At 49.8% G+C, this 15,191-nt stretch overlaps 1 protein-coding gene across 1 annotated transcript; it reads left to right on the forward strand.

Moving 5' to 3' along the window:
- Positions 1 to 249: 249 nt before the first annotated feature.
- On the forward strand, positions 250 to 735 carry EI90DRAFT_3138673 (uncharacterized protein; the record flags this gene model as incomplete). The annotated part of the gene is made up of 1 exon (XM_039064900.1): positions 250 to 735. One exon carries the CDS (start codon positions 250 to 252, stop codon positions 733 to 735), a length of 486 nt encoding a protein of 161 aa, XP_038907761.1.
- Positions 736 to 15,191: the final 14,456 nt, after the last annotated feature.

A 15,191-nucleotide genomic window follows, 5' to 3' on the forward strand; every position in this document is an offset into this window, starting at 1 on the left:
ACTTTTTAGAGACCAAAATTTTCCTCCCACTGCTCCTGGCACATTGCATACTCCTCACCACTCCCAGCCACTCCTGAACCCCCTCCCAGGAGAACACTATTGGCTCCAGGAGTGCCCAATCTGCTGTTTTGTCTCCCACATGCTCCAGCCACTCCTGATGCTCCAGAGCATAACGGACTTTTGCTGATGTAGATTGATGTTGCAAAGCATGCCAATCTAATCGAAGCCCCAACTTCCTTTGTTGCCATAATGGTAAAGAAAGCATCAGGCTCACCCTCTGCAGAGAGGATGAGGGCAGCTGCATGTAAGAACGCACAGAATATGGACAATGCTGGGATTCCCAGTGTCAACATGCCTGATATCCCTCCCAATCCAGGAGAGACAGACGACCCTGATGCATCTCCTGGTCCCCAAGGAGACCTGGACATGCTGGGTCCTTCCCAATTCACAACCATGATTGTATCTGCTGTGATTGTGCCTCCTCCACCTGAGGACCCACCTGATGTGTCAGCAGGACCTGATCCATTCATTGACATGTCTGGTTCCCCCGATTCTCCCAGACTGGGTGGAGTGCCAGGGCCTGGTGATGGCTCTGATCAGCTTGCTAAGGTCATTGATGTTGATGGCAACCAGCCACCAATGGAGACTCCTGGATTGCCAAACAACCAGAGGCATAGTGAGTTGATGATGATGCTGAGAAGCATTGATCAGTGGCTGGATCGTCTGGAGGACTGAGTGGTCCACCATGATGAGGCCATAGAGGACTTGCAAGCTTGGGTTTATTGCCCAAGCCCTGGATTGGCTGAAGGCCAAACCCCTCTAATCACACCTCAGTTTGAGGCTACTAGCGTGCCTCCACCCATACCAGTCAGGGTACAGGACTGAGAACCCACCCAGCGATGAAACTTGCTGGAGGATGAAGTCTCTATTGATGAGGACTATGTCAAGATGATGACTTACCTCCCAGTGCCAGGGCAACTGTCAGGGTGCACACCCGGACTAGCCCGGACCCACTACACTTCCCATGTGCATTCCTGCACTGCACACTCCATGCGCTGCATGATCCAGCCCCGGATCCTGCCCTCATGTGACTTCTGGGTATCCCCAGAAGTTTTTGCCATATTGGGGCCACTGTGGGAAAGTGAGAAGTTAACCTTCTTCTCACTTTCTTACCCACAGTAGTGTTATGCCCTGAGATGGGCTGTGTTACAGGCTAGGCTGTTGTCAGGGATGACTCCCAGGTCCCCATGACCCTCCCCTATGGTCCACAGCCCTATGTGTAACCAGCCCTATCCAGGGCACAACCTACTGTGGGTAAGGAGATGAGAAGGAAGCTAACTTCTCATCTTCCCACAGTGGCCACAATATCAGGCAAACTTCTGGGGATACCCGGAAGTCACATGAGGGGGTGGGAACCGGGCCCGGAACATGTGGCATGCGGAGCGTGTGCACATGTGGGAAGCACAGCAGGCAGATGCGGGTCTGGATGCGGGTCCGGGTCCAGGCTAGTCAGGGTGTGTGCCCTGACAGCTGTGGGCCATAGAGAGTGGCCATGGGGACCCGGGGATCGTCCCCTGACAACAGGGTGAGGTCAAGAAAAAGCAAAGAACTATCTTTGCTCCTCGTGCCCCTAGTGAGATGACCATGGAATACAGGACCCAGATGGACAGTGATGCCATCTACATGCACAGACCTGAGGGTCTGGACAATCATGCCCAGAAAATCAGGTGTAGGCTAGGTTCCTATGGTCAATTTACTGTGCAGGATTCACAAGGTGAGGCCTTTAGAAGACTAAGCCAAGATTGGCCTAGTCAGGCAGATGCCCAACAAATTCCTCTCAGGGTGTCAAGACAAGAAGTCTTGACCCTGCAGCTGACCATCCATACTCTCCAAGGTCCTCTTGGAGAGGCTTCTCATCCTATCATTATTTCCCCTGTAAAGAGGGAAAGGGAGCCAAGCTCCCAAGTTCCATGCATTGCAAGCTCTGTCCACCCACAGGTGGTGAGCTTGAATACCCCTCACAATGGATTCATTGAATCCACCCTCAGGTCCTATTCTAGAGACCCAAATAGCTCATCCCCCAGTGACCCTGAGGGATTCACCCAGGGGCATCCGCTGTGGGTGCATGATGAGAGTGCACCCAGGTCGACTGGTGCACCCAGGACCGGGCATGTTGTGCATGTGGGTTGTGTCAGAGACCAGGTTGAGATGAAGGAGCGTCTCCATGGCGGAGGGCTTTGGCCTCAGCGACTTATGCCAGGAGTGCTGTGCCAAGTAACACATCCGTGCCCTAACTTACTAAACTGGCAACCAGAACTGAAGGGGGTAAACTCTAGTTGATTTTATTACTGAGGTGTAACCTATGTACAAGTTGAGTATATATATAGTTACAACAAGGGCGGGCCTGCAAATGGTGGAGCGGAGTGGAGCTAATGGGGTTAGACATTAGCCGATTGAATATTACTGATGAGTTGGGTTATGGGGTTAATGGAATGGTAGGCAATAACCCAGAAACGGAAAGGAGGGATAGGCCTGAAGGTGGGCTTGCAGGGCAAGCAAGTGTATTGCCCAGCGGAGGCAGGAGTGTGCTAGCGGACGTCAGGGCTGTCCGGAAGCCTTTGGGGCTCCATACTTAGGGAGGTGTAGGTAATAAATTGAAAAGAGGGGGTGGTGACCATCGAGGGGTACCAAGGTGATTGCGGAATACGGGAGCTCCGAGGTTAGTGAAGAAGGAGCAGAGGTAGACTGGAGGGATTGGAGGGAGTGGAAGTCGGTGGCCAGGGATGGATATGACAGTATCCCCTTCTTAGGCCTGAACCCTTGAAGGCCCAGAATTAGTAAGGTGAGGGGAGCTGTACTTACAGAAAGAAAAAATGAAAATGGAAGTGAGGAGTGGAGAGAAAGGGAGAGATGGGAGAGGAGTTGGGGTTCCTAAGGGGCTTTGGGTCCAGGCTTATCTGGGTACTGAGAGTGGAACACTTCGACAAGGTTGGAGGCATGATCGAGTTTGCCGGCAAGGAGCCATTGTGTCTCCTCATTGGTCCCTTCATAGCCTAGCCACTTGACCAGGTAGTGCATCTACATCGGTCGATCTTGGAGTCGAGTATCTCCTCGATCTCGAACTCCATCTCGCCTTCGATTTCTATGGGAGGTGGAGGTGGCTGGTGGCAGTTCAGAATGATGTTCGGGATGGAGGGTTCGATCTGCGAGACATGGAATACTGGGTGAATGGCCTGCATGTTTTCTGGCAGGCAGAGAGTGAGGGAGTGAGTTCCTATGTTGGCAATGATCTCGAATGGGCCAAGGTTTTTCTTGGAGAGCTTTTTGGAAGGTCAGGTGGAGCGGAAATACTTGGCCTTTACATAGACTGAGGTTCCTACTTCGAAAGCTGGGGCAGGACTCCGACGGGAGTCTGCTGGGCCCTGATAACGGATCTGAGTGAGGTGCATTTCCTTGTGAAGGAAGTGATGGAGGGAGTCGAGATCTACAGAGTACTCCTGGGCGCGTACTGATGTTAGGTCTCGCTCCAGGTGAACGGTGATGTTCAGATGGTAGCCTTTGTTGGCGAAGAACGGAGAGACGCCTGTGGTGGCATTCGGAGCGTTGTTGTATGCAAACTCTGCGAGAGGCAGGAGTTCAGACCAATTGTCCTGCTGGTAGTTACTGTAGATGCACAGGTACTGCTCGAGCGTCTGGTTCATCTGTTCGATCTGACCGTCTCCTTCCGGATGATAATCAGAGGTGAAGTGGAGGCGGATGTCGAGGGCCTTACCAAGTGAATGGAAAAAGTGAGAGACAAACTCCGGACCCCTGTCGGAGGTGATGTGGGAAGGAACTCCATGCTTGGAGAACACATGGAGAAGGAAGAGCTTGGCCAGTTCTGGAGAGGTGATGGTATCGTGGGTAGGAATGAAAATGCACTGTTTAGACAGGCAGTCCACGACAACCAAGATGGAAGTGAATCCGGAAGAGGAGGGTAGCTGTTCGATGAAATCCATGGAGATGGAGTTCCAAGGACATTCGGGGATGGGGAATTGTTTGAGCAAGCCATAAGGCTTATGATGGGGGACTTTGGCACAGGCACAAGAAGTGCAGGAGGCGACATAGCTCTTGACGAAGTTACAGATACCCGGCCAGGTATACTCATGATGTACTAGGTCCAGAGTCCGGTTTTGACCGAAGTGTCTGGAAAGTTGGTGGTCATGTTTGTCTTGCAAAACGCGGAGACAGAGATTGTTGGAATCCGGAACGTAAATGCAGTTGTCCAGCCTTAACAGGCCTTCAGCATCAATGGACCAGTGGGAATTGGGGAGGTTGGGGGAAGCGAGATGAGAAGAGATTGTGGTATCAGAGGAGAGGGAGGCTAGAATGTCTTGATGGAGAGCCTCTGTGTTGACGAGTATGGCTGCTCGGATTACTGTGGCAGCTAGGAATGTGGCTCGTAAGGACGCAGTGAGCTGCTCCAAAGTGAAGACCGGTTGGAAGTTCTGCAGGTTGATGCGAGCATAGTCCATATCCCCTTCTTTGGGATAGACATCCCAGCATCTAGTCAACGCATCTGGTTTTACTCCAAGTCTTCCGAGACGGAATTGGACAGTCATGTGGAACTGGGAGAGGAACTCTGACCAATGGGCTTGCCACCGGGTCAAGAGTTTGGTGGTGGAAAAATACTTGAGGTTCTTGTGGTTGGTAACAATGTCGATTGGAGTTCCTGAACCTTCAAGGTAGCGACGCCATGATCGGAACGTGTCATGGATGGCAAGCAGTTCCTTATCATGGGTGTCATAGTTGAGCTCCAGCGCTGAGAGTGTTCTAGAGTGGAAAGCAATGGGGTGAATCTCTCCATCATCACAATGGATGGACAGGATTCCAGAGATCATGTAATCGGAAGTGTCGGTTTCTACAATGAGGGGGGCATCAGGTAACCAATGTGTCAGGATAGGAGCAGAAGTGAAGGCTTCTTTCAAGGTGTTGAAAGCAGAGCAACAGTCATCAGAGAATAACCAGGGGGCTCCTTTACATGTAAGGTGCATCAAGGGGACCACAATGTCGGAGTATTGGTGGATGAAACACCGATAGAAGTTAGCGAAGCCAAGGAAGGACTGGACATCCTTGACTTTACAGGGCTTGGGCCAATCTTGGACAGCTTTGACCTTCTCAATGGACATGGTGAGTCCGGAGGGAGAAAGGCAGTATCTGAGATATTCCATAGTGTCTGTATGAAATTCGCATTTCTTCGGATTGGCATATAGGCCATGTTTGCAGAGTCTCCTAAGAACTTCTCGGACATGCTCCTGATGTGAAACCATGTCTTCTGAGTAGGTAAGGATGTTGTCTAGGTAGACTACCACAGAAACATCCAAGAGGTTGGCAAAGATTGTGTTGACAAATCGCTGGAAGGCTGCAGGTGCATTTGTGAGACCGAATGGCATGACAAGCCACTCATAGGAACCATAGTGCATGCAGAAGGAAGTCTTCCATTTGTCGCCTGCTGCAATGCGAACCAGGTGGTAAGCATGCCGGAGGTCGAGTCTGGTGTAGACTGTGGCATGGCTAGGTGCATCAAGGAGGTCGGAGATGTGGGGGAGTGGGTAGTGAGCCTTTTTGGTGATCTTGTTCAGCCCTCAGAAGTCAATGCAAAGATGGAGGGATCCGTCTTTCTTGCAGACAAAGAGGACCAGTGCCATGTGAGCGGAAGTAGTGGGACGAATGAACCTGGAGGCAAGGTGTTCATCTAAGAATGCCCAGAGGGCCTTGAGTTCCGAAGTAGAGAGAGAGTACATAGTACCCAAGGGTCGTGAAGTGCCTTCCTCAAGGTCGATCTTCAGGTCGTGCTCATGGTGCGGTGCCAGCATCAAGGCTTTGCTCTTACTGAACACATCTGTGAACTCATGATACTCCTTTGGAATGGCCGAGAGGTCAATGGAATCGGTGTGGGATGAGGCAGCCCTCAAGCGGCTGTCCTCAGAAGGGATGGTTAGGCTGAAGGATACCGATCCTTCAAGTCGACAAGCCTTTGCGAACACGGAACGGCTGACAAACTTGATAGATGGTAATGGAGGAATGGGAGCCTGTGACTGAGGTGCTGGTGGAACATCAGATGGTTGGATGTCAGATGACAGCAGTGGTACCGGAGATGATGGGGGAGAGCTCAGAGTAACTGTCTTGGTAGGTTCAGAAGTTCGGAACGTAATACTGCTTGAGACCCAGTCAATCAATGGATTGTAGCAGGTAAGCCAGTTGGGTCCTAGGACTAGGGAACATGATCCATCCAGCGATGTGACAAAGAAAGTTGTGGGGGTGATGTTTCCGGAAGCAAAGCAGAGGGGAATATCAACAGCACGGGTTATGATTGAGTTGGTGCTACCGTCAAATAGGTGTAGTTGTAGGGGTTTAATCTGATATGTCTTCAAGGCCAACTTCTTTACAAATGTGTCGTTGATGAAGCAGTCTGAAGACCCAGAGTCTATGAGTGCGGGTAGGTTCTCATAGGAGCGGAAAAGTTTATTTTGTGTCCTATCATTGGATGGAGAAGGGACAGGAGAAGAGAAAGAAGAGAAACAGAGAGAGGTGGATCGATTTATGGAAGTAGTCAGAGGGGGTGGAGGAGAGAGTGGTACATCAGCAACACTATCTACAATGGGTAGAACATTAACTGGAGGGTCAACATTGAGAGGAGAAAATAGACCATTTGAAAGAGAAAAAGAAATGGGAATATGGAGGGAGGATAAGTCGGAGATGGAGGACGCATTTAAATGCACTTCTTTGAGGGCATGGAGGGAAGAATTGCAACCCCCGGTCCATGTGGAGTCCATGGGGGTGGGGACTAATTTTTTGCTTCTGTGGAAGCGGATCCTTGCTCAGATTCGTACCCAGTCGGAGGAGCTCCGTGGACACGCAAAATAATAGCTTTTTTATGCAATGTAAATAAACGTTCTCACACTGGTACTCGACTGCTTCCGATGCTAATCACGTTCTGTACTCAATACAAAAGATCACATGGTACGGAGTTAAACAAATATCCGATCACCTACTCCGAAACTTAGCCCGCAACACTTCGCTCCTCCGACTGGGGCAAAATGTAGGTGGCGATGCATCGGAAACACCCGACTCTCACGCTAAACCTGAATGAGTTGTACATAGAGGTTGCGCAATGTAATTGTTAGTGTTGACACATGCGGTCATTATACCCAACCCAACCCATAGAGACTTGGAAGCACCTTGAGGGTTGTGAAATCGACAACCTGGGCATGTGCGGAAATTAACACTTCATATAATACTTCTATAGCATTCTGTAGTTGGTGCTTCGTAGTGAAGCGGTACGAGCGTGAGCTGAGGCTATGCAGCCTTTTTTGGCTGCAGGTGTTCGATTTCTACTCAGTGAACCTTTTTTCCTCCTCCTTTACTCCTTAGTGTAAATGGGAGGTTGTTACAATTATTCCTGAGACCATAAAAAAAGGTTCATTGAGTGGGAATCGAACACCTGCAGCCAAAAAAGGCTGCATAGCCTCAGCTCACGCTCGTACCGCTTCACTACAAAGCACCAACTACAGAATGCTATAGAAGTATTATATGAAGTGTTAATTTCCGCACATGCCCAGGCTGTCGATTTCACAACCCTCAAGGTGCTTCCAAGTCTCTATGGGTTGGGTTGGGTATAATGACCGCATGTGTCAACACTAACAATTACATTGCGCAACCTCTATGTACAACTCATTCAGGTTTAGCGTGAGAGTCGGGTGTTTCCGATGCATCGCCACCTACATTTTGCCCCAGTTGGAGGAGCGAAGTGTCGCAGGCTAAGTTTCGGAGTAGGTGATCGTGTTAGAGATGGGCGGAAACGGACAACTCCGGAGTGGAATCGGAGACTTAGCGTGGAGGGACCTTGGCCTCAGCGACTCAAGCGGAGCGCTGTGCCATTGCTGTTTGTCCATTTGGTCCTTAATTTCACAGTAGGTGAGCAGGAAGTCTCTTGGGGGCATTTCAGGTCGATTTCGGACTGAAACCAGACGAGTATGTACAAGCGCCGATATATATATAAGGAAGGGGCAAAAGCACAAGGAGAACAAAGGGTGACCGAATCGGAACGAAGACGTCCGAACGGGAACAAAGGGTTAGAGGGAGCGGAGTGGTACCGAAGGTCATAGGGCAAGACCTGTGATACATCCGAAAGGAGGTAGAGTGGGCGAGGCCCAGAGGGGCAGGAGGATGAGGGGAAGTGGGGGTGATGACTAACTGGCTAGAATAGAAAGAAGCAGTAGTCCAAATAGGGATGAGGGGGAATTGCGAGAAATACATTACAAACGGCGAGAGTGCCGGAGGCGGTCCGCGAAGCTCGGGGGTTGCGGAGGTTACGGAGGTTACGGAGGTTACGGAGGCGGGGTTGGAAGTCCGAGGAATATTGGCAATGGTGTTTACGTAGTATGAGGTCACCAATGCAATGGACTAAGACCGAGGTGGAGTCAAAGTCCGAGGTATGGACTATGATGGAGGCTCGGAGTAAGGTACGAACGGTGTCCAAGTGTGAAGTACGGAACAGCGGTGGATGGTCGTAACTTGGCGGAAGGGTGGCAGAGGAGTGACGGAGGAAGGAGAGAGGGGACAGGTAAGGAAGAGTAGTCAGGTCTGAAGGTGGATATCAGAACGGACGGAGAAAGCGTAGGGGATGATGGGAGGGTGGAGGTGTGGTGAGGGGGGAGCGGAGTTGTAGGAAGGGTGGCGAGTAGGGCGATGTTCGGTCCGAGATGAGTATCGGAACGGACGGAGAAGGGGTCGGAGAGGTAAGAGGAGGGGTGTGTTGCCAAGACCGAAGGTGAGTATCGGAAAGGCAGCGGTAGGTTATGACTCCGGAGGTGAAGAGGGTGGAGGTCCGGAAGTCGGGTCGGGGTCGGGTATGCACGGATATGACAGATCGGATATTTGTTTAACTCCGTACCATGTGATCTTTTGTATTGAGTACAGAACGTGATTAGCATCGGAAGCAGTCGAGTACCAGTGTGAGAACGTTTATTTACATTGCGTAAAAAAGCTATTATTTTGCGCGTCCACGGAGCTCCTCCGACTGGGTACGAGTCTGATCCTTGCTCCTCGGTCTGGGCCAAACAGGCCTTAGATGCGCGAGAAGAAGACTTGGGACAGTCCTTGACCATGTGGCCAGACTGGCCACAGAACATACAAAGTTTCTCATTGAGACGACACTTATGCTCTTGTGGCATGAGCTTGCCATTGTCTCCGAGTTTTGATGAAAGGTCTGGTTTAGCGGAGCTGGCCTCGGACTTCTTATTGTCCTTTGGAGGCTTGCTACCGGAAGCAGAGTTGAAAGAGGAGGAGGATGGGTTGGGGTCGGAACGAGAAGCGGCGGTGGACTTGTCGAAAACATTAGAGGAGGAGGGTTTCGTGTGACGTGTAACTTCAGATTTACGCTCCCAATAGCATGCATCAAAAGTCTGCGACAAGGTGCAAAGTTCTGAAAGAGTAGAAGGTTTACCTACTCTGCCAATATCGTCCTTGATACATTCTGGCAATCCATTATAGAAAAAACAACAAAGCACAGCTTCTCCGTAACCATGAAGTTGAGAGGCATGTCAGTTGAACTCAACAACGTACTTATTGATGTGGTTCATGTCCAGGGTCATTAGTTGAACTTCGGCATTGCCCACAGGATTGTGAGGACCGAAGTTGGTTTGAAGTTCATTGACAAACTCTTGATAGTTATTCATCCATCGCGGACAAAGTGTAGAATTTTGATCGAATAATAGATCCGGCTTGAACCAATCGAGGGCCATTCCCTTGAGATAGGACTGCGCAAAGATGACCTTAGCGCAGTTGCTAGCAAAAGCGAGGGACGGTCCTGGAAATTAAGTTCGCATTGGACCAGAAATACTCGGAGTTCTCAGGGATCCTTCCTGTTGAACTGTTCAGGCTCGCGGACCTTGGTCTGGAGAGTGGAGGATGGTGGACGTGGTGGACATCTGGTGTGACAAGCCAGGCTGGCAATGGCTTGGGCTAATTGTGCAATAGCTACGTTGGGGATGGGTTCGGCATCATTGGTGGTTGGGACAGTGGGGATGGGAGGATCAGCAGGAGGAGGGTCAACGAAGTCAGGGACCTCGGAACCGAGTCCAAAGAAGTGAAAAGGGGTCTATGGGTTGTTCTGTGGTGTCTCCAAAATCGGAATCTGCAACTGGTGATCGATTCCTAACGGGATGCATGACCAGAGTCGATGGGAGAGGGGTTTCTAGATTAGAAAAGCTATGAAACTCAACTGGGTTTCTTGCCAATCAACTAGGACCAGGCTGTGAGGGTTCTGGGGACAGTGAGGCAGAGTTGGGAACTAATGTGCATAGTTGCGAATGAGTGTGAGGGGCTTTTGGTGCCATACAAGACATGTACTAGTCAGGGAGTAATAAAATACTGTCAGAGACCAGGTTGAGATGAAGGAGCGTCTCCATGGTGGAGGGCTTTGGCCTCAGCGACTTATGCCAGGAGCACTGTGCCAAGTAACATGTCCATGCCCTAACTTACTAAACTGGCAACCAGAACTGAAGGGGGTAAACTCTAGTTGATTTTATTACTGAGGTGTAACCTATGTACAAGTTGAGTATATATATAGTTACAACGAGGGTGGGCCTGCAAATGGTGGAGCCAAGTGGAGTGGAGCTAACGGGGTTAGACATTAGCTGATTGAATATTACTGACAAGTCAGGTTATGGGGTTAACAGAATGGTAGGCGATAACCCAGAAATGGAAAGGAGGGATAGGCCTGAAGGTGGGCTTGCAGGGCAAGTGAGTGTATTGCCCAGCGGAGGTGGGAGTGTGCTAGCGGACGTCGGAGCTGTCTGGAAGCCTTCAGGGCTCCGTACTTAGGGAGGCATAGGTAATAAATTGAAAAGAGGGGGTGGTGACCATCGAGGGGTACCGAGGTGATTGCAGAATATGGGAGCTCCGAGGTTTGTGAAGAAGGAGCGGAGGTAAACTGGAGGGATCGGAGGGAGTGGAAGTCGGTGGCCGGGTGTCACGACCCGACATATCCGACACTTCCCTCTACGCGTCCTAGTGTCACTTGGCCCGTCCCTCCCGCTATCATCATCATCCGTCCACCCATCCGTCCACCCGTCACCCTCATCCACACTTCCTCCCTCGCGCACATACCTCCCAACCTAGGTTGCCCACTTCATTGTTGTCCGCCCCCAGCCGGACGGCTTGCTAGACGGCCAGATGGCCTTTTCTCTTTTGTCCGCTTGCGGACTATTGTTCCTCCTATTGTTCCTTGCTTTCCTTTTGTTGACCAAGTTTGCCAATATTGATTATTTGTTCCTTTCTTCATTCATTAATATCGCGCTTGATCCGCCACTCCTCCCGGGCCGCTCTCATTTAGTTACTTGTGTTTATAACGCGTGTAGGTTACACCGGATGTACCTCAGTTCGTATATCGACTTGGATTCCCCCTCTAACTCTTATCCTCATCGTAAGGCTTCTGTCTGAAATTGGGACACCAACGTAAGAACGAAGTGCAGCGCTCCACCCGAGTCGCTGAAGCTAAAGTCCCGCCCCTCCGACCTTACGAGCCCGGATGACCTCGCGCGCCTCGCGGGTCACCCGGATACGCTTCTGGCACGTTCCTGACACCGGGGATGGATATGACAGGTTGCAGGTTAGTAGTACATCGATACAGAGAAAGTCATCCATGTAATAAAGAGAAAGAACAGAAGTGAAGAAAGGGGAAGGGGATGGAGGAGTGGTAGGGAAAGAGAAGAAGAAAGAAAAGAAGGGAAGGAGGAAAGAGGGGAAAGGGCACCAGGTGGAGCTGGGTCTGGGGCCAGGTGGAGCTGGGTGAGTGGGTGTGCCCTGACAAGCCCTTCATAACCTTTGGGGGTGGTTGGGTACAAATCTTATGTGGGTTAACACTAAAAATGTGTCACACTACAACCTAATCTATCACACATGGGTTACATGTGTTCAACAATTTAGTACTGGGTGCTGCTGAAAAACACCACCACTGCCATTTTGTGCCAGTTGTCAGAGCAAAGTGTCATGTGCTGGTTTTCGGAGTAGTTGATCAGACATGGACCTCTTAACCCCATTATATGTGACTGATTATTTGTATTGAAAATTGTATCAGGTTGATTGAATTGGATTAAACTCAATGTAACATTTGAATTTTAATACAAGGGGGACTTTGTTACTAGAGTGTGTGCTTTGCATTGCAGTGTCAGGGCCCAGCACCCAAGCCCTGACCCCACACCACCTCCTCCCCTTCTCTACCAGTTGTTGTTTCACTGCCCTGTACACTTGTGTGAGCACGGAAGTGTGAGAAGACCTCCAGACACTGCCACAGTTCTGGGTGAGCTGCTCGCCCAGAATGTTCCCACACCCTCTGAGTACTGCCACCCGGACCCTCCCCATAGTCACACCACTCAACTGGGGAACTGTACAGTCTTTCCTTTTATGGGTGCCATGCAGGGAGTTGAGAAGGTTACCCTTCTTCTCAACTTAGTGCCCACATAGGCAAGTTGTACTTACCTTTTACAATGTCATACAACTTAGTGCCCACATAGCATAAGAGTACTTCCGGGTCCCAGGCCGGGCCCTGACACGCAGTCACCTGCACAGCACCCATTAATGAATGAAAGCCAATTTTTTTCCCAATCAGAGATTGTAACCTGTGCAAGGTGCATATGGTACAAAGAAACATATACAGTAGTTGCCACTGAGGGACAGAGAATGAAGTCACATTATTGGAATATCAATGTCCATGCGTTCCAATATTCTCTTTACTGATGTGATATCAATTAAGGATATCATATATACCTTTTGTCTTGATAGTTATTTCATTGCTGGTTATAGCAGGCAGTTGTCAGAGATCTGGGAATATTGTCAGAGTCTGCAAATATTGTCAGCGACTGGAATACTGTCTGAGTTGGGGTCGGAGGTGATGCAGAGGTCTGTTGGAGTGCGCGCATGTGGATATGCAGGCGGAAATATGCAGCGCATCCGGAAGCGCTGTTCAAGGTTAGCAGAGTGGGATCGCGGCCTCAGCGACTCAGGTGGAGCGCTGTGCCCTGAGCTTGACATTTGGGGGAGATCCCGTATTTACGGATTGACACTCACAGCGGACTTCAAACAAGACTTGCAGGTGGAGCGGACCTGTAGGAGGAGCGTGGACTCCGTGAGCACGGACTCAGAGGGGGGGAAGCCCCCTTTGCAGAAGGAGGGACTCAGACCAGACAGGGGGGGTACTCTAGTTGATTTCAGACTATGGTCCCCAAAAGTATTTACAGGATATAAATAGGCAGGAGGGAAACACAGAAGGACTGGTCAGTCCGGCATGGTCCGGTGCAGAAATAAGTGGGGATTGTCAAACTGAATGAAGGACAAGAGCCTGGGAAATGGGAGGCAATGAACTAAACAAAAGTGGATCAAGTGCCAATATTGACAGGTAATAAAAGTGCATCAGCACATGGATCAAGTGCCAATATTGGCAAGTTAAGCGAATGAATGGATGAACAATATAGGCACTCGGCAAGGAATGAATGGTATGCTGCCGAGTGACAAGATGGCCAGAGAAAAGCAGAGGTCAGTGCGTGCGGCGCCAATACAAGTCCGCAAATTAGCGGGGTCGGTGCAGTGCCAACACAAGTCCGCGAACAGAGGTTGATCTGCCAGCACTGTCACACAAGGACAGCATGAAGGCCAACAGAGGTACAGAGGGGAGTGGGAGTGTTGACCTGACCAGAGGTGTCAAGGACAACCAGAAGTGGCCAGAGGGTGTGGAGTGGCCAGAGGGTGCGGAATGCACAGAAGCGGGGCATGGCTGTGACCACATAGCGGGAAGCGATGAGTGTGGTTCAGATGGAGACAAGGCAGGCATGACTGAATGCCGGGAGTGCCCACCTTGGACAACCACTATGTGGGCCTTTATAGGGGGAACCTCAGGACGTTTGCATGGGGCCTAAAAGGCCTTTTTCACTATAAACATCCTAGGACATCCTGGCCATTCAGTTTCATTCATTTGTTGCAAACGTCCTCAGATGTCCTAATTCAGTTTGATTCAATGGTTGCAAATTGTCCCGGAATGCCATACTCGTCCATCCCATGGTCTGTGCGCATGCTGACCACTGTCTAGAGGGATGTCAACACTGTTTCCCACGGTCTGAACACACTTTACATAGTTGAATAGCCCCTTTGAATAGCTTCCAGAATATATATTTTGAGACTGAATTGACCAATAAATTATCGAGAAAAACACAAAATACTTTTTGGATGCGAGTCTTTGGGTTAGTGTGGCTGTCCAACTCAATGTCTGTGCACAATGCTGGCCACTGTCTGAAGGGGTGTCAACACTGTTTCCCACGTCCCCAACACACTTTATGCAGATGGATAGCCTTCCAGAATATATATTTTGAGACTGAATTGACCAATAAATCATCGAGAAAAACGCAAAATACTTTTTTGGACACGAGTCTTTTGGGTTAGTGTGGCTGTCCACCTCATGTCTGTGCACAGTGCTGGTCATTGTCCGGAGGGGTGTCCAGACTGTTTCCCACGGTGTCAACACACTTTGCGTAGTTGGATAGCCCCTTCAAATAGCTTCCAGAATATATAATTTGAGACTAAATTGACAAGCAAGTTATTGAGAAAAATGCAAAATACTTTTTTGGATGCAAGTCTTTGGGATAGTGCTTGGGCCACTAAATTTCACTGACAGTCATCGAAGTCATCGAAATTCCCAGGTCACTGATATCCCAAAGACTCGTGTCCAAAAAAGTATTTTGCATTTTTCTCAATAACTTGCTTGTCAATTTAGTCTCAAATTATATATTCTGGAAGCTATTTGAAGGGGCTATCCAACTACGCAAAGTGTGTTGACACCGTGGGAAACAGTCTGGACACCCCTCCGGACAATGACCAGCACTGTGCACAGACATGAGGTGGACAGCCACACTAACCCAAAAGACTCGTGTCCAAAAAAGTATTTTGCGTTTTTCTCGATGATTTATTGGTCAATTCAGTCTCAAAATATATATTCTGGAAGGCTATCCATCTGCATAAAGTGTGTTGGGGACGTGGGAAACAGTGTTGACACCCCTTCAGACAGTGGCCAGCATTGTGCACAGACAGTTGAGCAGCCTGAGGATTGTCATGGGAAATCAGATTCAATTGCGGCATTATGTTTTGAATGTCTACCCTGA

The sequence above is a fragment of the Cantharellus anzutake genome (assembly GCF_015039405.1).
Source record: "Cantharellus anzutake strain C23 chromosome Unknown EI90scaffold_234, whole genome shotgun sequence".
NCBI classification, from domain to species: domain Eukaryota; kingdom Fungi; phylum Basidiomycota; class Agaricomycetes; order Cantharellales; family Hydnaceae; genus Cantharellus; species Cantharellus anzutake.